General features: G+C 38.0%; 1 protein-coding gene across 1 annotated transcript in view; it reads left to right on the forward strand.

Moving 5' to 3' along the window:
• The window catches only part of LOC120882546 (ATP-binding cassette sub-family A member 3-like), a 229,630-nt gene that overhangs the window by 40,207 nt on the left and 165,856 nt on the right, over positions 1 to 23,567 (forward strand). Inside the window, exons 6-8 of the mRNA XM_040266561.1 lie at positions 5,651 to 5,767; positions 6,084 to 6,201; positions 7,908 to 8,081. Of these exons, the coding sequence (XP_040122495.1) occupies positions 5,651 to 5,767; positions 6,084 to 6,201; positions 7,908 to 8,081 (409 nt within the window). The remainder of the gene's footprint in view (positions 1 to 5,650; positions 5,768 to 6,083; positions 6,202 to 7,907; positions 8,082 to 23,567) is intronic.

Here is a 23,567-nt window from a genome sequence, read left to right on the forward strand (position 1 = left end):
TCTAAAACCAGCTTGAACATCTGGAAGTTCATGGTCCATGTATTGCTGAAGCCTGGCTTGGAGAATTTTGAGCATTACTTTTCTAGCGTGTGAGATGAGTGCAATTGTGCGGTAGTCTGAGCATTCTTTGGCATTGCCTTTCTTTGGGATTGGAATGAAAACTGACCTTTTCTAGTCCTGTGGCCACTGCTGAGTTTTCCAAATTTGCTGGCATATTGAGTGCAGCACTTTCACAGCATCATCTTTTAGGATTTGAAACAGCTCCACTGGAATTCCATCACCTCCACTAGCTTTCTTCATAGTGATGCTTCCTAAGGCCCACTTGACTTCACATTCCAGGATGTCTGGCTCTAGGTGAGTGATCATACCATCGTAATTATCTGGGTTGTGAAGATCTTTTTTGTACAGTTCTTGCATGTATTCTTGCCACCTCTTCTTAATATCTTCTGCTTCTGTTAGGTCCATACCATTTCTGTCTTTTATCGAGCCCATCTTTGCATGAAATGTTCCCTTGGTATCTCTAATTTTCTTGAAGAGATCTCTAGTCTTCCTCATTCTGTTGTTTTCCTCTATTACTTTGCATTGATCACTGAGGAAGGCTTTCTTATCTCTTCCTGCTATTCTTTGGAACACTGCATTCAGATGCTTATATCTTTCTTTTTCTCCTTTGCTTTTCGCTTCTCTTCTTTTCACAGCTATTTGTAAGGCCTTCCCAGACAGCCATTTTGCTTTTCTGCATTTCTTTTCCATGGGGATGGTCTTGATCCCTGTCTCCTGTACAATGTCACGAACCTCCATCCATACTTCATCAGGCACTCTATCAGATCTAGTCCCTTAAATCTGTTTCTCACTTCCACTGTATAATCATAAGGGATTTGATTTAGGTCATACCTGAATGGTCTAGTGGTTTTCCCTACTTTCTTCAATTTAAGTCTGAATTTGGCAATAATGAGCTCATGATCTGAGCCACAGTCAGCTCCCGGTCTTGTTTTTGCTGACTATATAGAGCTTCTCCATCTTTGGTTGCAAAGAATATAATCAGTCTGATTTTGGTGTTGACCATCTGGTGATGGGAATCTGAGAGAGATGGGAATCCCAGAGCACCTGCCCTGCCTCTTGAGAAATCTGTATGCAGGTCAGGAAGCAACAGTTAGAACTGGACATGGAACAACAGATTGGTTCCAAATGGGAAAAGGAATACATCAAGGCTGTATATTGTCACCCTGCTTATTTAACTTATATGCAGCGTACATCATGAGAAATGCTGGGCTGGAGGAAGCACAAGCTGGAATCAAGATTGCCGGGAGAAATATCAATAACCTCAGATACGCAGATGATACGACCCTTATGGCAGAAAGTGAAGAGGAGCTAAAATGCCTCTTGATGAAAGTGAAAGAGGAGAGTGAAAAAGTTGGCTTAAAGCTCAACATTCAAAAAACAAAGATCATGGCATCTGTTCCCATCACTTCATGGGAAATAGATGGGGAAACAGTGGAAACAGTGTCAGACTTTAGTTTTTTGGGCTCCAAAATCACTTCAGATGGTGATTGCAGCCATGAAATTAAAAGACGCTCACTCCTTGGAAGAAAAATTATGACCAATCTAGATAGCATATTGAAAAGCAGAGACATTACTTTGTCAACAAACGTCTGTCTAGTCAAGGCTATGGTCTTTCCTGTGGTCACGTATGTATGTGAGAGTTGGACTGTGAAGAAAGCCGAGCGCCAAAGAATTGATGCTTTTGAACTATGGTGTTAGACTAGACTGAGAATCCCTTGGACTGCAAGGAGATCCAACCAGTCCATTTCTAAAGAAGATTAGCCCTGGGTGTTCTTTGGAAGGAATGATGCTAAGGCTGAAACTCCAGTACTTTGGCCACCTCATGCAAAGAGTTGACTCATTGGAAAAGACTCTGATGCTGGGAGGGATTGGGGGGCAGGAGGAAAAGGGGATGACAGAGGATGAGATGGCTGGATGGCATCACTGACTCGATGGACGTGAGTTTGAGTGAACTCCAGGAGTTGGTGATGGACAGGGAGACCTGGCGTGCTGCGATGCATGAAGTTGCAAAGAGTCGGACACGACTGAGCAACTGAACTGAACTGAAAGACATTAATACACTGAGAACTATTGCTACTGGCGCCTGGTAAGCTGAGGCCAAGGATGCTATTAAACATTCTATAATGTACAATGGGGAATTACTCCAAAATAGAAATACCACTAAGTGAGAAGTCCCAATGTATATGAGGCACTTAGGACAATATTTTGCACTGAATATGTCTCCAGTAGTACTGAGGTTAATAAATGCAGGTCTACAGCTAAATCTGTATTAACACAAAATCCTTGTAGATAGCCTACCTATGCGGAGAAGGCAATGGCACCCCACTCCAGTACTCTTGCCTGGAAAATCTCATGGACGGAGGAGCCTGATAGGCTGCAGACCATGGGGTCGCTAAGAGTCGGACATGACTGAGTGACTTTACTTTCACTTTTCGCTTTCATGCATTGGAGAAGGAAATTGCAACCCACTCCAGTGTTCTTGCCTGGAGAATCCCAGGGATGGGGGAGCCTGGTGGGCTGCCGTCTGTGGGGTCACACAGAGTCGGACACGACTGAAGTGACTTAGCAGCACCAGCAGCCTACCTATGACCTATAAATACTGTATTAACACAGTATTAACACAAAATCCTTATAGATAGTCTCCCTATGACCTATAAAGTACATGGTTTTACTCTTTGGGGAAAACAAGAAATATTTCTAGGCAAATGTGAGCTCTAGATAGTTTTATCTCTAATCCTTAAAATGGTTCTTTTCACTACCCTGGGACATTCCTCACACATATATGCTGGTGAATACTAAGAAGTCTATAAGAGCGCCTTCCAAAGATCTCTGGAAATCTGTCTCTGATTAACCCTGTTATTTGGCTGTGCGAACTTCAGCCACTTTGTCCTCCCTGGATTCCCAGCCCTGTCTTCTCCTGTCAGGGACATTGCTGGGTTCTCACTCCAGTTAACCGGGCAACTAGTTAGCAACTAGATGGGTGAGCATAGGGCTTATCTCAATGTTTTTCTCCTCTAAAGGATTACTGTCCTTTATCGCCAGGTCATGGAAATCAAGATGTCTTAAAAATTAACTGTCACTTTACAACAATCATTTTTATTTTTAATTGAAATGTAATTGATGTATAACATTTGTATTTGTTTTAGGTATACAACATAATGATTTAATATATGCATGCCTTGTGAAATGATTACCACAATAAATTTAGGTAATATCCATCACCATATATTAATACAATTTATGTGTGTGTGGTGAGAACTTTTTGAGATTGCTTTCTTAGCAACTTTCAATATACAATACTGTATTGTTAACTGTTATCATTGTGCTATGCATTAATTCCCAGGACATATTTATCTTGTAACTGGAAATTTGTAACTATTAACCACCTTCACCCATCCCCCACCACAAACCTCTGGCAAACACCAATCTGTTCTTGATATTTAATATAAGATTTTTCTTAGATTTCATATGCAAGTAATATCATACAGTGCTTAACTTTCTCCATCTGACTCATTTCCCTAGGCATAACACCCTCAAAGTCCATTCATGTTGTAAATGCAAGAATTCCTTCTTTTCTATGGCTGTATTATTCCATTCTCTCTCTCTCTCTCTCTCTCTCTCTCTCTCTCTCTCTTTCTCTCGTTGTTTCTAGCTGGAGGGTAAATCTGGTCCCATTTGCCCCATCTAGCTCAGAAGGGGAAGCATTCTCTGAATGTTTTGTTTTCTATTAGATATCTTGTATGAGGGAACAGTAGAGACAGCGTCCTCCTATCTAAGGGTCTTGGCTAGCTGTTGCCTTAGCTGCTACTTTGTTGTTTAGTCACTAAGTTGTGTTTGACTCTTTTGCGACCCCATAGACTGTGGCCCACCAGGCTCCTCTGTCCATGAGGTTTTCCAGGCAAGAATACTGGATTGGATTGCCGTTTCCTTCTCCAGGGGATCTTCCCAACCCAGGGATGGAACCCACATCTCCTGCATTGGCAGGCAGATTCTTTACCACTGAGTCACCAGGGAAGCCCAGCTGCCTTATTTTAGTCAGTTTCAATTCCTTACTGGTTGAAAATACAGGCACTGAATTCCAAATTAATTTTCTTTTAAAATATCATGGCTATTACAGTGCATGTTTAATAGAAAACAAAATGGACATGGAAAACATGACTCTCGGTCAAAAATCCCTGGGCTACTCACCCAGATGCAAAATCTTTTAAGATGTAGTGTAGTTTTTTCTGTTTTCTTTCTCTCAGTGTGTGCACGTGGACATTACACATCTCCACATTAAAGTTTGGCTACCTGTGAGGTTTTGGTGTCATGTAAATTACTTCACTGTCAACTTTCTCGTTTTGATTTTTTTTGTTGAAACTGGCCTCAAAGGACTATTTTGTCACCAATTCTTAGTAAATCTGTTATTTTAAAGTTTTCCAATCTCTTAATTAATACTTTATTTCCTTATATGGTTCCTTTGCATAATAAAATGTACCTTAATTCATTGCAAGGACATTGGAAAGCAACCAAATATAGTAGTAAACATCTATTTTTAATCACCTCTGGAAACTACTACCACTAATTTTGCTTTGTTAAATAGCTGTTTAAATTAAAATGATCATCTTGTAACTAAATTTTGATCGGCCTTTGTTAAAACTTGAAATATCAAGTGTCTGTATCCATTGACTTCTGATGAATTATAGTTTATGAAACTCATTGCTAAAACTGTGAACTCTTTCTTGCTCATAGTTTTATTCAAATTTTGGTATTCATAAATGAGGACACTGAGACAGAGAGAGGTAAAGGAGCTGGCTTAAGGTCTTTTTACTGCCAAGGGGCAAGTCAGGATTCAAACACAGGGAGTCTGTCTCCAGTCTGTGCTTGTCCAGGGAAAAGTAGCCTCTGAAATAAGGAGAAGCAGCATGATAGAACAGGAGGAGCACAGAGCAGGGAGTTTGCTGCTGTATAAATTTGTAAAAGCAACTTACCCTCTCTGGGTCTGGTTTTCTGATCTGTAAAATTGGAGGGGTTTGGTTTAAATTAGAGATTTGCAAACTTTTCCTGTATAAGACAGTATAATATTTTAGGTTCTACAGACCATTTCACCACTATCAACTCTACTGTCGTAGGATGAAAGCAGCCACAGACAATACAGAAGTGAATGAGCATGGCTATGTGTCAACAAAACTTTATTTACAAAAAATATGAGGCAGACTGGATTTGGCCCATGGGCTGTAGATTTCCCTGCTTTCATCTATAATAATATTAAAAGTTATTTACTTTCTTCCAATGTGTCCTGAGACATCATAACGAGAAAAGTGATCCTAGATTTTATGTTTTAAATTTCTAATTAACTGTTTCTTAGATTAGAACCATAACGGGTAAGTTACTCAAAATTCCGGTTTGGAAATCACAGCATTGTCATTCACTAGGTTAAATGATTCTGATCAGGTCATTTGACTCTTCTGAGACTTGGTTTCTTTGCAGAATGACAATGATGATATTTAACCTACATAAGTTTTTATGGGGATTAAGTCAGATAGTATTTGTGATTGTGTTTTGAAAATATCACTGTCACGGTATTTGTTCTGTGTTGACTCTCCCACAGGAGTACCAGTTCATGATAGGGCTCAGTAATGGTATGCTCTGGGCATCTTATTTTGTCACATTCCTTCTGATGTTTTTAATTATCGTCTGTATACTGTGCGTGATTTTATGTGTCAAGGCAAGTATCTGTTTGAATGCATCACGCAGCAGCTACACTTTGAGAGGGATAAAATAATTGTGGGTGGGAGCTGCGTGGTTTGGGTTGCAAAAGAATAGATGTGTTTATCATTGACCCTCGGGGGAATTCAGAAGCTGCTCAGTCTATCAGCAGACACAAACCATTGATCCCTTCTGTGGGAAATGAGTTATTTAGTTAAATTTTGCCATTTCATTTGGGGGTACGGAAATGTTTTAAGGCTGTTTTATTTCACCCTCTTGTTTTCCTGTGACACCACTTCCAGTGTGACTAAACTGGTTTCACAATTGCATTGTAGGTTGTACCTATAGTTATCCTCAGAAACAGTGACCCGTCCCTCATCTTTGTCTTTTTCCTGTGTTTTGTCGTGGCCACCATAACCCTCGGCTTTCTGATTACCACATTCTTCAGTAAAAGTGAGTACAAGACTACCTCTGTGACACATTTTAACTGTTTTAATTGACTAAAAGAGGATTTTATATGGTAGTTTCTTCTAAGTTTTAGTTGCCACTTCACAGACAGCCTCTGCTTGCATTCTAAATTTGTCTAAAAATATACATGTCATATAAACGTGAAGTGATTTGAGAGGAAGGGCAAAAATTAGTGAAAATTACTATATTAATAGCATAGGATGCATGGGAAAAGAGAATAAAAATCAACATAAGATCACATGTGACAAGAGGATATAAACTAAAATATGGTCATGTGAAAGCATTTATTTATTCATTCACTCACTCAGTGAAGTCTTTGGATCACTTATCACATACCTGGAACATTATCAAATATACCAAAAAAAAAAAAAAAAGAATTTTCTGCCCTGTTCTCACTTACAAGAGGGATGTGTGACTGAATAAATTCAAACTGGCCTAGTTAGGGAATTTGTAGAATTACTTCTCCTGTGGTCATTTTCTATTATGTATTTTAAAAATAAGTACAATTTGTTTTTCCGAAAACAAACCTTCAGCATTTTTTGGCTTTTATATCTATCTTATATGCTAATCAATTAAAATATTGCCTTCTTTCAACCACGTAGGGCACAAGTACCATGAAGCAAATGTTTTATGGTAGAGAAATTTGTATTTTTATTATTTTCAGCAGCAACACTGCTGTTGGCTTGTTCTTACAAAATAGAGCAAAATAACTACACTCTACCACAGAGCATAGGAAAGCTATGGATGGAGAGAATTATGTCAAAGTAAGCCTGAAGATAGTGGCAGTGGTTTGCCACCCCACGCTCTGTAGCCTGCCAGGAGTCTCTGTCCATGGGAATTCCCAGGCAGGAATACTGGTGTGTGTTGCTTGAAGGTGACATGCCAAAGAGTAACATAAAGTAGGCAAATATCAATGAATGACTTATTTGCCTAAAACAAGTATATCCCTGGGTCAGAAAGATCCCCTGGAGAAGGAAATGGTGAGCCATTCCAATACTCTTGCCTGGGGAATTCCATGGACAGAGGAGCCGGGCAGACTAGAGTCCATGGGATTGCAAAGAGTCAGACACGACTGAGCAACTAACTTTCACTTTTCATGATACAAATCACTCTCACCCAGATGACTCTCTTTGATGATTTTTTTGTCAGTCTTTTTAGTGTATTTTTATAAAATATAATAAATAAAAATTTGAAATATAAGACTGAGAGTATTGAGAAAGTGACTAAAACTTTTCAGTTTCAAAAATTCCAAAATAAATGGTAATTAGGTAGGTATGTTCTTATGATGTGATGAGGGATGTTGTACTTCTAGAGGTTATTAAGCTAAGTGGTCATAAATGAAAAATAAAAAGGCAAGATTTTATAAACGTAAGGATCAATTCTTCTTTAAATAAGTAAATATTCACATCATTGTATAAGAAAGAGCAAATTCCAGAAAAGTTCCTTCCTCATGCTACTCATCCATTCATTCAAGCAAGCAAGCAAAATATTTATTAAACAACTACTCTCTGTTAAGCACTGCTTAAATGCTGATGATACAGTAATGAACAACACTGGTAACACAGTGGTGAACAAGGCAATTTCTCTTCTAGAGTTTACATTTTAGAGCTCTTTTGTAGTAAAATAGGGGTATTTCTACTTCAAGATTTTGTATGTTATGTACTGACTATGTTTTCCATCTTACATTTCAGCTACATTTGCTGTTTCTGTTGGAGGTTTCCTCTTTTTCCTTTCCTTCTTTCCATTTGTAGTAGTCATCACCATGTATGGAATGTTGAGCCACACGGGGAAGCTGGCTTCCTGTCTCCTTTCAAATGTTGCAGTAGCTTTGGGGATTAATTCTATAAGCAATTTGGAAATGAAGGGTGGGTTTTTTCTTTATAAAAAATGTACTTTGATGATTTGATTCCTAGGAAGAAAATGTAGGTGATCTGGGATTGGCAGTATAGTAAGTGGAAAGTGGGTAAAAGGAAACTTTAGTGTCTTTTAAATATTTTTCCTGGTTTGTACTATTTTTATCATAAAAATGATATTTATATACTATATATGTATACAGTATATATACATTTATACATGAAATATGTACACATAAATGTATATACAAATGTTTATTTGTTTGTTTTCATGCCTTTATATCAGTGGCCTATCTGGGGGAAAATTTTGCTACCTAGGGAATGTTGACAATATCTAGAGATATTTCTAGTTTCTAATTGTCATAACTGGTGGAGGAGTGCTACTGATATCTAGTGGGTAGCAGTCAGAGATGCTATTAAACATCCCACAAAGTACAGGACTGCTGCTGATATAATTACCTAGCTCTAAATGTCAATAGCACCAAAGCTGAAGATATTCTGCTCAATATCTATACATTAAAATATATGAGTTCACACTGTTACATCTAGTTTCAATTTAATATCAATTTCCTGGCAGTCCAGTAGTATGGACTCTGCATTTTCACTGCTGAGGGCCTGATTCAATACCTGGTGGGGAACTAATACCCCACAAGTCATGCAGTTCTTCCTACCAAAATAAGTTCTTCCTACCTTTTTCAATTTCTTATATTTATTTCCCTTTCCAATCATGAGAAATCTGACCCCCACCATTGTCAAAATAACTATTAAGTTGCTCAATTTTGCAATACTCATAAATGCTTACAGAAATGTTGATCTACTCCACTGTAAAGAACTAACATTTTAAGTATGGTGATTGCTTGCAAATCTTTTTATGTTTAATCTGAGTCTAGGTAGTGAAAGTACTGTGTTCAAAAATTATTTAGATTAGTATTTCTTATTACTTTCAGTGGTTCAGTTGTGTCTGACTCTTTGCATCCCCATGTACTGTAGCCCACCAGGCTCCTCTGTTCATGGGATTCTCCAGGCAAGAATCCTGGAGTGGGTTGCCTTTTCCTTCTCCAGGTGACCTTCCCGACCCACAGATCGAACCTGGGTCTCCTGCATTGTAGGCAGATTCTTTACCATCTGAGTTACCAGAGAAGTATTACTTTTAGTGTGGTTATGTTATTCTTTTGAAATATGGATATGTACATCTGTTTCTGCCACATTTCTAATCTCACCATCATTGCTTATTTAATATGAATTTCTAAATATGTAGATATTAACACAGATTTTTAAAAGTAAAATCCTAGAAAATAAAGTATACTCAGATAAAAATCATTCCCTTCACATACCAGTACTTTGTTCCCTTGTAGGTAAGTCTTATTTATTTCTGTTTTATCTTTGTGATTTATATTCTAAGAAGATTAACAATACTGTATATTTTCATATTTATCTCACTTTTAAGTAAAATTATTGGTGTAATGTATACACATTTACAATGTGCTTTTTTTTTTCAGCCAACAATATATTCTAGAAATCTTTCCCTATGAATACAGATATATTTATTATTTTTTACAGATACATTGTGTGGATGTGGCATAGTTCATTCAAATAATCAACTATGCATGAACATTTAGGAGATTTACAATATTTTTTTAAATTAATTTATTTTAATTGGAGGAAAGTTACAATATTGTGATGATTTTTACCATACATCAACATGAGTCAGCCATGGGTATATGTGTGTCTCCCCATTCTGAACCCCCTCCTAATTCCCTCCCCAACCTATCCATCTGAGTAGTTGCAGAGCTCTGGCTTTGGGTACCCTGCCTCATGCATTGAATGTCTTTGGTCATCTATATGGTAAAATACATGTTTCAAAGCCATTCTCTCAAATTATCCCACCTTCATCTTCTCCCACTGAGATCAAGAGTCTGTTCTTTATATTTGTACCTGCTTTGCTGCTCTGCACATTGGGTCATTGGTACTATCTTTATAAATTCCATATATATGCATTAATATACAGTATTTGTATTTCTCTTTCTGACTTGCTGCACTCTGTATACAGGCTACAGTTTCATCAACCTCATTAGAACTGACTCAAATGTGTTCTTTTTTATAGCTGAGTAATATTTCACTGTGTATATGTACCACAACTTCCTTATCCATTCATCTGCCAATGGACATCTAGGTTGCTCCCATGTCCTAGTTATTGTAAATAGTGCTGCAATAAACATTGGGGTACATGTGTCTCTTTCACTTCTGGTTTCCTCAAGTGTCTGCCCAACAATGAGATTGCTAGAGTTACAGTTCTAGTCCCAGTTTTTAAAGGAATCTCCACACTTTTCTCCATAGTGCCTGTGCTAGTTTGCATTCCCACCAACAGTGCAAGAGGGTTCCCTTTTCTCAACACCCTCTCCAGCATTTATGGTTTGTAGACTCTTTGATGATGGCCATTCTGACCAGCATAAGATGATACCTCTTTGTGGTTCTGATTTGAATTTCTCTAAAAGTGAATGAAATTGAGCATCTTTTCATGTGTTTATTAGCCATCTGTGTGTCTTCTTTGGAGAAATGTCTGTTTCGTTCTTTTGCCAATTTTTGATTGGGTGGTTCATTTTTCTAATATTGAGCTTCATGAGCTGCTTGTATATTCTGGAAATTAATTTTTTGTTATTTGTTTCATTTGCTATTATTTTCTCCCATTCTGAACTCATTCTATGAGGCCACCATCACCCTGATACCAAAACCAAAGATGCCATGGGGAAAAAAAAAAAAAACTGCACAGCAATATCACTGATGAACATAGATGCAAAAAACCTCAACAAAATTGTAGCAAACAGAATCCAACAACATATTAAAAAGATTATACATCATGATCAAGTGTGCTTTATTCCAGGGATGAAAGGATTCTTCAATATTCATAAATCAATCAACACATATATTAACAAATTGAAAGATAAAGCCATATGATTATCTCAATTGATGCAGATAAAGCCTTTGACAAAATTCAACACCCATTTATGATATACCAGAAAGCAGGCAGAGAAGGGACATACCTCAACATAATAAAAGCCACATATGACAGATCCACAGCAAACATCTTCAAAGGCAAAAAACTGAAAGCATTTCCTCTACAATCAGGAACAAGACAAGGGTATCCACTCTAACCACTACTATTCAACATTGTTCTGGAAGCCTTAGCCACAGAAATTAGAGAGAAAAAGGAAATAAAAGGAATCCAGATTGGAAAAGAAGAATCTCGTATTGCTTGCAGATGACATGATCCTCTACCTAGAAAACCTTAAAGATGCCACCAGGAAATTACTAGACCTAAACAATGAATATAGTAAAGTTGCAGGATATAAAACTAATACATAGAAATCCCTTGCATTCCTATACACTAACAATGAAAAATATAAAGAAAAACTAAGGAATGAATCCCATTCAACATTGCAATGAAAAGAATAAAATATTTAGGAATAAATTTACCTAAGGGAACAAAAGACCAGAAAACTATAAAACACTTGATTATATTATATGAAAAAATCAAAGATGACACAAATAGATGGAAAAATACACCACGTTCATGGATTGGAAGAATCAATATAGTGAAAATGAGTATAATACCTAAAGCAATCATAGATTCAATGCAAAACCTATCAAACTAACAATGGTATTTTGCACAGAACTAGAACAAATAATTTCACAATTTGTAGAAAAGCACAAAAGACCCTGAATAGTCAAAGCAATCTTGAGAAATAAGAATGGAACTAGAAGAATCAACCTTACTGACTTCAGACTATACTACAAAGCTACAGTCATCAAGACAGTATGTTACTGGCAGAAAGACAGAAATATAGATCAGTGGAACAAAATAAAAAACCCAGAGATAAATCCATGCACCTATGGACACCTTATATTTGAAAGGCAAAAATATATAATGGAGAAAAGATAGTCTCTACAACAAATGGGGCTGGGAAAATTGGTCATCTACATGTGAAAGAATGAAACTAGAACACTTTCTAATACCATACACAAAAATAAACTCAAAATGGATTAAATACCTAAATGTAAGACTAGAAAATATAAAACTCTTAGAGGAAAACACAGGCAGACCACTCTCTGACATAAATCACAGCAAGATCCTCTATGACCACCTCCCAGAGTAATGGAAACAAAACCAAAAACAAATAGGACCTAATTAAAATATTTTGTACAATGAAGAAACTTTAAGCCAGGTGAAAAGACAACCCTCAGAATGGGAGAAAATAATAGCAAAGACTTAATCTCCAAACTATACAAGGAGCTCAAGCAGCTCAATACCAGAAAAACAAACAACCCAATCAAAACATGGGCAAAAGAACTAAACAAACATTTCTCCAAAGAAGATACATGAAAAGAGGCTCAACATCATTCATTATCAGAGAAATGCAAATAAAAACTGAAATGAGGTATCATCTCACACAGAAGTGAAGTCAGAATGGCCATCATCAAGAAATTTACCATCTGAGCCACCTGACCAACCTAGACAGCATATTAAAAAGCAGAGACATTACTTTGTCAACAAAGGTCCGTCTAGTCAAGGCTATGGTTTTTCCAGTAGTCATGTATGGATGTGAGAGTTGGACTATAAAGAAAGCTGAGCACGGAAGAATTGATGCTTTTGAACTGTGGTGTTGGAGAAGACTCTTGAGAGTCCCTTGGACTACAGGGAGATTCAACCATCCTAAAGGAGATCAGTCCTGGGTGTTCATTGGAAGGACTGATATTGAAGCTGCAACTCCAATACTTTGGCCACCTGATACGAAGAACTGACTCATTTGAAAAGACCCTGATGCTGGGAAAGATTGAGGGCGGCAGGAGAAGAGGACAACAGAGGATGAGATGGTTGGATGGCATCACCGACTCAATGGACATGGGTTTGGGTGGACTCCAGGAGTTGGTGATGGACAGGGAGGCCTGGCATGCTGCAGTTCATGGGGTCACAAAGAGTTGGACACGACTGAGTGACTGAACTGAACTGACATGAATCAGCCATGGGTGTAATGTGTTCCCCATTCTGAAACCCCACCATTTCCCTCCCGATTCCATCCTTCAGGGTTGTCCCATTGCACCGGCTTTGAGTGCCCTGTTTCATGCATTGATCTTGGACTGGTAATCTGTTTCACATATGGTAATATACATGTTTCAATGCTATTCTCTCAAATCATCCCACCCTCGCCTTCTCCCACAGAGTCCAAAAGTCTGTTCTTTATATCTGTGTCTCTTTTGCTATCTCGCATATAAGGTGGTCATTACCATCTTTCTAAATTCCATATATACACATTAATATACTGTATTGGTGATTTTCTTTCTGAGTTACTTCACTCTGCATCATAGGCTCCAGTTTCATCCACCTCTCAAACTGATTTAAATGCATTCTTTTTAATTGCTGGGTAATATTCCATATTGTGTATATATACATATATATATATACACCACAGCTTTCTTATCCATTCATCTGCTGATAGACATTTAGGTTGCTTCCATGTCCTAGTTACTGTAAACTGTGCTGTGATGAACACTGGAGTACATGTCTCTTTCAGTTCTGTTTCCTTCTCTGTATCCCAGCAATGGGATAGTAGTGTCGTATGATAAGAATTAGACTAAGAAATATTGTTGTTTTGCTGTTCAGTCACTAAGTTGTGTCTGACTCTTTGCAACTTCATGGACTGAAGGCTCCTCTGTCCTACACTATCGCCCGGAGTTTGCTCAAATTCTTGTCCACTGAGTTGGTGATGCGATGTAATCATCTCACCCCCTACCACCCCTTCTCCTTTTGCCTTCAGTCTTTCCTAGCATCAAGGTATTTTCCAATGAGTTGGCTTTTCACATCAGATGGCCAAAGTTTTGGAATTTCAGCTTCGGCATCAGTCTTTCCAAATGAATATTCAGTTGATTTCCTATAGGATTGACTGGTTTGATCTTGCAGTCCAAGAGACTCTCAAGAATCTTCTCTGCCCCTACAATTCAAAAACATCCATTCTTTGGTACTCAACTTTCTTTACAGGCTAACGCTCACATCCATACATGACCACTGGAAAAACCATAGCTTTGACTATACGGATCTTTGTTGTCAAATTACGTCTGCTTTTTAATACATTGTCTAGATTTGTCATAATTTTCCTTCCAAGGAACAAGCCTCTTTTAATTTCATGGCTGCAGTCACAATCTGCCATGATTTTGGAGCCCAAGAAAATAAAATCTGTCAATTTTCATTTTTTCCCCTTCTATTTGCCATGAAGTGATAGGGCCAGATGCCATGATCTTAATTTTTTGAATATTGAGTTTCAGTCCAGCTTTTCACTCTTCTCTTTCACCCTCATCAAGAGACTCTTTAGTTTCTCTCCACTTTCTGCTATTATAGTGGTATCATCTGCATATCTGAGGTTGTTGATATTTCTCCTGGCAACCTTGATTCACAATTGTACTCATCTCACATGCTAGTAAAGTAATGCTCAAAATTCTTCAAGTCAAGCTTCAGCAATACGTGAACCGTGAACTTCTAGATGTTTAAGCTGGTTTTAGAAAAGGCAGAGGAATCAGAGATCAAATTGCCAACATCCACTGGATCATCAAAAAAGCAAGAGAGTTCAGAAAAACATCTATTTCTGCTTTATTGACTATGCCAAAGCCTTTGACTGTGTGGATCACAATAAACTGGAAAATTCTGAAAGAGATGGGAATACCAGACCACCTGACCTGCCTCTTGAGAAACCTATATGCAGATCAGGAAGCAACAGTTAGAGCTGGACATGGAACAACACACTGTCCAAATAGGAAAAGGAGTATGTTAAGGCAGTATATTGTCACCCTGCTTATTTAACTTCTATGCAGAGTACATCATGAGAAACACTGGGCTGGCGGAAGCACAAGCTGGAATCAAGATTGCTGGGAGAAATATCAATAACCTCAGATATGCAGATGATACCACACTTATGGCAAAAAGTGAAGAAGAACTAAAGAGCCTCTTGATGAAAGTGAAAGAGGAGAGTGAAAAATTTGGCTTAAAGCTCAACATTCAGAACACTAAGATCATGGCATCTGGTCCCATCACTTGATGGCAAATAGATGGGGAAACAGTGGAAACAGTGTCAGACTTTATTTTTGGGGGCTCCAAAATCACTGCAGATGGTGATTGCAGCCATGAAGTTAAAAGGCACTTACTCCTTGGAAGAAAAGTTATGACCAACCTAGACAGCATATTAAAAAGCAGAGACATTACTTTGTCAACAGAGGTCCGTCTAGTCAAGGCTATGGTTTTTCCAGTGGTCATGTATGGATGTGAGTTGGACTATAAAGAAAGCTGAGCACGGAAGAATCGATGCTTTTGAACTGTGGTGTTGGAGAACTCTTGAGAGTCCCTTGGACTGCAAGGAGATCCAACCAGTCCATCCTAAAGGAGATCAGTCCTGGGTGTTCATTGGAAGGACTGATGTTGAAGCTGAAGCTCCAATACTTTGGCCACCTGATAGGAAGAGCTTACTCATTTGAAAAGACCCTGATGCAGGGAACGATTGAGGGCAGGAGGAGAAGGGGACGGCAGAGGATGATATGGCTGGATGGCATCACCAACTCAATGGACGTGGGTTTAGGTGGATTCCAGGAGTTGGTGATGGACAGGGAGGCCTGGCGTGCTGCAATTCATGGGGTCACAAACAGTCAAACACGACTGAGCGACTGAACTTAACTGAACCTTGATTCCAGCTTGTGACGTACCCATCCTGGCATTTCCCATAATGTAATCTACATATAAGACAAATAAGCAAGGTGGAAAAATATACAGCCTTGTTGTACTCCTTTCCAATTTTGAACCAGTCAGTTATAAGATTCTAACTGTTGCCTCTTGACCTGCATACAGATTTCTCAAGATGTGGTCTGGTACTCCCACCTCTTTAAGAATTTTCCACAGTTTGTTGTGATCCACAGAATCAAAGCTTTAATGTAGTCAGTGAATCAGAAAGAGATGTTTTTCTGGAATTTCGTTGCTTTTTATATGATCTAATGGATGTTGGTTATTTGATCTCTGGCTCCTCTTCCCTTTCTAAACACAGCTTGTATATAAATTGAAATCTGGAAGTTCTCAATTAATATGCTGCTGAAGTCTAGCTTGAAGGATTTTGAGCGTAACTTTTATAGCATGTGAAATGAGCACAATTGTAAAGTAGTTTGAACATTCTTTGGCATTACTCTTCTTTGGTACTGGAATGAAAACTGACCTTTTCCAATCTTGTGGCCATTGCTGACTTTTCCAAGTTTGCTGACATATTGAGTGCAACACTTTAACAGCATCAAGAATCATCAATGCTCCTTAACTCCAAAGTTTTGTGACTTAAAAAAAAAAAATCTCAATAAACTTCTCAGAGAATCTATCAGAAATGTACCAGAGAATTAACATTAATACTTCAAGCCCTAATACCTGAATGTCTCTTACTAAATTGTTTAATCCTCAATTTCCTCAACTGTAAAATTGGGGTGACATTACCATTTCAACACTTTAAATATCTCTTTTCTGGCCTTTAGAGTTTGTGCTTAAAAATCATCTGATGTCCTTAAGAATATTCTCTTGTATGTTACTTGTTGCTTTTCCCTTGTTGCCTTTAATATTTTCTCCTTGTTTTAATTTTTGTCGACTTGATTACTAAGTGTCTTGGCAAGTTTCCTCCTTGGCATACCCTGTTTGGGACTCTCAGCACTTCCTCATCCTTGAATATTTTCTTTCCCATGTTAGTGAGGGTTTTGACGATTATCTCTTCAAATATTTTCTCAGTTCCTTTCTCTCTCTCTTCTGTTGTGGTTCAGTAGCTAAGTCATATCTGACTGTTGGCGACCCCATGAACCCTAGGCTTCCCCATCCTTCACTATCACTTGAAGTTTGCTCAAACTCATGTCCATTGAAGCAGTGATACCATCCAACCGTCTCATCCTCTGTCACCCACTTCTCCTCCTGCCCTCAATCTTTCCCAGCATCAGGGTCTTTTCCAGTGAGTTGGCTCTTCACATCAGGTGGCCAAATTATTGGAGCTTCAGCTTTAGCATCAGCTCTTCCAATGAATATTCAGGATTGATTTCCTTCAGAATTGACTGGTTTGATGTCCTTGCTGTCCAATGACTTTTCAAGTGTCTTCTCTAGTACCACAATTCAAAAGCATCAGTTCCTCAGCACTCAGCTTTCTTTATGGTCCAACTCTCGTTTCCTCCTCCAGGGAATCTTCCTAACCCAGGAATCAAAGGCACATCTCCTGCACTGGCAGGCAGATTCTTTACCACTGAGCCACCTGAGAAGATCAGAAAGGTCTTAATGACTCGAATAACTATGATATTGTAGTCACTCACCTAGGCCAGACATCCTGGAGTGTGAAGTCAAGTGGACCTTAAGAAGCATTACTACAAACAAAGCTAGTGGAGGTGATAGAATTCCAGCTGAACTATTTAAAATCCAAAAGATGATGCTGTTAAAGTGCTGTACTCAGTAGGTCAGCAAATTTGGAAACTCAGGAATGGCCACAGGACTGGAATAGGTCAGTTTTCATTTCAATCCCAAAAAAGGGCAATGCAAAAGAATATTCCAACTGCTGTACATTTGCACTCATTTACAGACTAGCAAGGTCATGCCTAAAATCCTTCAAGCTAGGCTTCGGTAGTATGTGTACTGAGAACTTCCAGATGTACAGAGTTTCAAAGAGACAGAGGAACTAGAGATCAAATTGCCAACATTCATTGGATCATGAAGGGAGTTTCAAAAAAACATCTGCTTCTGCTTCATTGACCACACTAAGCCTTGACTGTGTAGATCACAAAAAGCCGTGGAAGATTCTTAAAGAGATAGAAATACCAAACCACCTTACCTGACTCCTGAGAAATCTGTATGCAGGTCAAGAAGCAACAGTTAGAACTGGACATGGAACAACTGATTGGTTCTAAATTGGGAAAGGAGCACGTCAAGACTGTATATTATCACCCTGCTTATTCAACTTCTATGCAGAGAGCATCATGCAAAAATGCCAAGCTAGATGAATCACAACCTGGAATCAAGTTTGCAGGAAGAAATATCAACAACCTCAGACATGGCAGATGATACCACTCTAATGGCAGAAAGGGAAAGGAACTTAACAGCCTCTTGATGGAGGTGAAAGAGGAGAATGAAAAGACTGGCTTGAAACTCCATATTAAAAATTATGGCATCCAGTCCCGTAGCTTCACTGCAAATAGAAGGGGAAAAAGTGGGAGCAGTGACAGATTTTATTTTGTTGGGCTCTGAAATCACTGTGGATGGTGATTGCAGCCATGAAATTAAAATATGTTTGCTCCTTGGAAGGAAAGCTATGAAATTAAGAACCTAGACAGTGTATTGGGATTCCCAGGTGGCACTAGTCATAAAGAATGCAGAAGACATAAGAGATGGCAGTTCAGTCCCTGGGCTGGGAAGATCCCCTGGAGGAGGACATGGCAACCCACTCCAGTAGTCTTGCCTGGAGAATCCCATGGACAGAGGAGCTTTGTGGGCTACAGTTCAGGGTCACAAAGAGTCAGACAAGACTGAAGCAATTTCACACACACACAGACAGCATATTAAAAAGCAGAGACATCACTTTGCCAACAAAGGTCAGTATAGTCAAAGCTATGGTTTTCCCAGTAGTCATGTTCAGAGGTGAGATTTGTACTGTAAAGAAATCTGAGGGCCAAAGAATTGATGCTTTTGAATTGTGGTGCTATGGAAGACTCTTGAGATTCCCTTGGACTAAAAGAAATCAACCCTGAATATTCATTGGAAGGACTGTTGCTGAAGCTGAAGCTCCAATACTTTAGCTACCTGATTTGAATAGCCAACTCATTGCAAAATACCCTAATGTTGGGGAATATTGAAGGCAAAAGGAGAAAGGGACTGTGGAGGATAAGAGGTTAGTTAGCATCACTGATTTAATGGGCATGTGTCTGAACAAACTCTGGGAGATAGTTGAGCACAGAGGAGCCTGGCATGCTATAGTGACTTAGTGACTGAACAACAAAAACAACAGTGATTAATGATACTGAGCATCTTTTCTTGTGGTTATTGCACATTGGTACAACTTCTTTGGAGAATTGTTGCACATTGGTACAACTCCTTTACCCATTTTTAAGTCAGTTGTTTATTTTGTTCAGTTGTAAGAATTTTATATATCCTAGATACAAGCCCTTTATTATATATATGACATTTTCATCTATTTTGTAGGTTGTATTTTCACTTTCTTGATAGTACTTTTTCATAGACAAAGGTTTATATTTTTGATCACATACAATTTATCTCTTTTTTCATTGTTTATGTTTTGGTATTGTCTGTTTGCCAAATTGAAAGTCATGAGTATCTGCCCCTGTGTTTTTTGTAACAGTTTTTAAAAAATAGCTTTAGCTATTAGGTTGAATTTTTCAATCTAAGTTAGTTTTTCTATGTATTGCAAGTTGAACTCAACTTGCATGTGAATATCCAGTTATCTCAACAGTACTAATGGAAAAGAGACTTTGTTCCCAATTTTTCATAGCATCTTGTAAAAAATAAATTCACCATTACTCACAATTGTATTGTATTCTTCTGTATATCTATTCTTTGCTAGCACCACACAATTTGGTAGTTTTGAAATTGAGAAGTGTAAGTTTTCTAATCTAGTTCTTTATCAAGACTGTTTTGGCTATTCAAGGTCCTTTGCAATTCTATGTAAGTTTTACAGTTTAGTTTTTTTATTGCAGCAAAAAGTGCTATTTATATTTCAAAATGTTAGAGCTAATAAACAGATTCAACAAAGTTTCAGGATACAAAGCCAACATACAATAATCAGTGGTATATCTACAAATCTGTAATAAGCAATCAAAAAGGAAAAGAAGAAAATCATTCCATTTACATTAGAATTAAAAGAATAAAATGCTTATGAATATATTTAAACAAGAAGTGCAACACACATACTGACTGTTACAAAACATTGCTCAAAGAAATTAAAGAAGACATAGGTAAGTAGGAAAACATCCTGTGTTCAGGTATTAGAAGAGTACTCTGTTAATACTTAAAATAGTCTGTAGGTTCAATGCAATAGTGAAAGTGTAAATTGCTCAGTCGTGTTCCACACTTTGCAACCCCACGGGCTATACAATCCATGGAATTCTCCAGGCCAGAATACTGGAGTGGGTAGCCTTTGCCTTCTCCAGGGGATCTTCCCAAACCAGGGATTGAACCAGGGTCTCCTGCATTACAGATGGATATATATGCCTATATATATATATATTTCCCAGCATCAGCATCAGTGTCTTGTCTGATTTGGGGGTGCTTTTGGTTTTTGGAGGGATTCCTTGGTTTTCTTCCTTTTTGATTATTTATTACTGATTTGTAGATATACCACTGATTATTGTATGTTGGCTTGGTATCCTGAAATTTTGTTGAATGCTTACTAGCTCTAACATTTCTTTTTTTCATGGAATCTTTTGGATTTTCTGTACATAAGTTCTGTGAGTAAAGATAGTTTTTCTTCTTCCTATCCAATTTGGTTGCCTTTTATTTCTTTATCTTGCCTAATTTTCATGAATATAACATCAAATACAGTGTTGAATAGAAGTGGGAGAGTGTACATGCTTATTTTGTTCTTGATCACTAAGGAAAGCTTTCTGTCCTTCACCACTGAGTGTGATTTTTAGTTGTGGGGTTTTTTTAAATAGATGATCTTTTATAGGGGATCTTTGTTTTGATTAAGAAAGTGCCCCCTTTTTACGATTTTGTTAAGATTTTTAAATTTTCAATATTGAAATTGAAGTGTTAGATATTATCAAATACTTTCTACATCAGTTAAAATAAACATGCCACTTTTTAAATTCTGTTTTTGTTTTGTAGAAGTATGAGTCACAAAAGTATATATTTTGAAAGTGTGCAACAGTACGACTTGATGATTTTATATCCATATGTGAAATATTCATCATATTCAAGCTAATTAACACATACAACACCATGTGCTGTGCTATGCTTAGTCGATCAGTTTTGTCCAACTCTTTGCGACCCCATGGACAGTAGCCCACCAGGCTCCTTTGTCCATGAGGATTCTCCAGGCAAGAATACTGGAGTGGGTTGCCATACCCTCCTCCAGGGGATCTTCCCAACCCATGGGATCGAACCCAGGTCTCCCACAGTGCAGGAGGATTCTTTACCATCTGAGCCACCATGGAAGCCCATGAACTGGAGTGGGTAGCCTATCCCTTCTCCAGGGGAACTTCCTGAGCCAGGAATTGAACTCCGGTCTCCTGCATTGTAGGGGGAATATTTACCAGCTGAGCTACCATAGTTACTTTGTGTGTGTGTGTTAAGAACACTTAGAACTTTCATGTTGATGTACGGCAAAGCCACTACAGCATTGTAAAATAATTAGCCTCCAATTAAAATAAATAAATTAATTTAAAATTTAAAATAATTACAGTAGGAAAAAAGAACTACTTTCTCAGCAAATTTCAAGCATATTTAAATTATTAACTATATTCACTATACTGTACATTAGCTACACAGAATTTATTCATCTTATAGCTGAAAGCTTGAATCCTTTGACAGACATCTTTCAGTTTCCCCCAAACCACAGCCCTTGGCAAACACTGTTAACATGTAAGTGAGATCACACAATATTTCTCTTTATGTGTCTGACTTATTTCACTTAATATATTGTGTCCTTCAGATTTATTCATGTTGTTGCAAATGGCAAGATTTCTTTATCTTTGTGGCTGAATAATATTTCATAGTGAATATATATACCACATTTTCTTTATTTGTCTGTTGATAGATACTTAGATAGTTTTTATGTCTTAGCTATTTTGAAAAATGCTACAGTGAACATGGGAGTGCAGATACCTCTTAAAAGTCCTGTTTTCTTTTTCTGTGTGTGTGTGTGTATATATATATATATATACACACTTAGTTGGATCACTGGAATATATGTTTTAAATTTTTGAGATACTTTATACTATTATTCGTAGTGGCTGTACCAGTTTGTATTCCCACCAACAGTGCACCATGGTCAAGAAAATAATATTTAGGAAAGAAATGTTATTTTAACATAAACAGTAAAATGGACTAAAATGGATAGTGTGTCTACATTAAAATAAGTTCAAGTTCAGTTTATGTATCCTGATATAATTAAATCATGTAAGTAGGAATTTATAGTTCCATATGTATTTCCATTGTTTTACTTTGAGTTATTTAGGATAATTATATATAAGAGCATATAATACAATATACTGAGTCTGCTTCTCTGACATTATTACCTATTAAAACGGCTCAGCAAGTAGTTTTCACCAATAAAATAGTCTAAAGTTGCCTCCAAATTAAACACTGTAGGAGTTTTCAAGGAAATTGTTGGTATGAATGAAGAAACAACATATAGTATGTTTCTTTTGTATTTGACTATACATTTAACCAGCACATTAAAAATGTTTCAGTTCAGTTCAGTTCAGTCACTCAGTCAAGTCCGACTCTTTGTGACCCCATGCGTCGCAGCACGCCAAGCCTCCCTGTCCATCACCAACTCCCAGAGTTCACTCAGACTCACGTCCATCGAGTCAGTGATGCCATCCAGCCATCTCATCCTCTGTTGTCCCCTTCTCCTCCTGCCCCCAATCCCTCCCAGCGTCAGAGTCTTTTCCAATGAGTCAACTCTTCACATGAGGTGGCCAAAGTACTGGAGTTTCAGCTTCAGCATCATTCCCTCCAAAGAAATCCCAGGGTTGATCTCCTTCAGAATGGACTGGTTGGATCTCCTTGCAGTCCAAGGACTCCCAAGAGTCTTCTCCAACACCACAGTTCAAAAGCATCAATTTTTCGGCGCTCAGCCTTCTTCACAGTCCAACTCTCACATCCATACATGACTACTGGAAAAACCATAGCCTTGACTAGACAGACCTTAGTTGGCAAAGTAATGTCTCTGTTTTTGAATATGCTAACTAGGTTGGTCATAACTTTCCTTCCAAGGAGTGAGCATCTTTTAATTTCATGGCTGCAGTCACCATCTGCAGTGATTTGGGAGCCCAAAATAATAAAGTCCAACACTGTTTCCACTGTTTCCTCATCTATTTCCCATGGAGTGATGGGACTGGATGCCATGATCTTCATTTTCTGAATGTTGAGCTTTAAGCCAACTTTTTCACTCTCCTCTTTCACTTCCATCAAGAGGCTTTTTAGGTCCTCTTCACTTTCTGCCATAAGGGTGGTGTCATCTGCATTTCTGCGGTTATTGATATTTCTCCTGGCAATCTTGATTCCAGCTTGTGTTTCTTCCAGTCCAGCGTTTCTCATGATGTACTCTGCATAGAAGTTAAATAAGCAGGGTGACAATATACAGCCTTGACGTACTCCTTTTCCTATTTGGAACCAGTCTGTTGTTCCATGTCTACATATAACTAAAAAATACAAAAACAAACAACTCCAAACCACCATATGACACACAGATGTAACAAAGTATATGTGATCAGAGATTC

Source organism: Oryx dammah, unplaced genomic scaffold (genome assembly GCF_014754425.2).
Source record: "Oryx dammah isolate SB20612 unplaced genomic scaffold, SCBI_Odam_1.1 HiC_scaffold_2, whole genome shotgun sequence".
NCBI lineage: Eukaryota > Metazoa > Chordata > Mammalia > Artiodactyla > Bovidae > Oryx > Oryx dammah.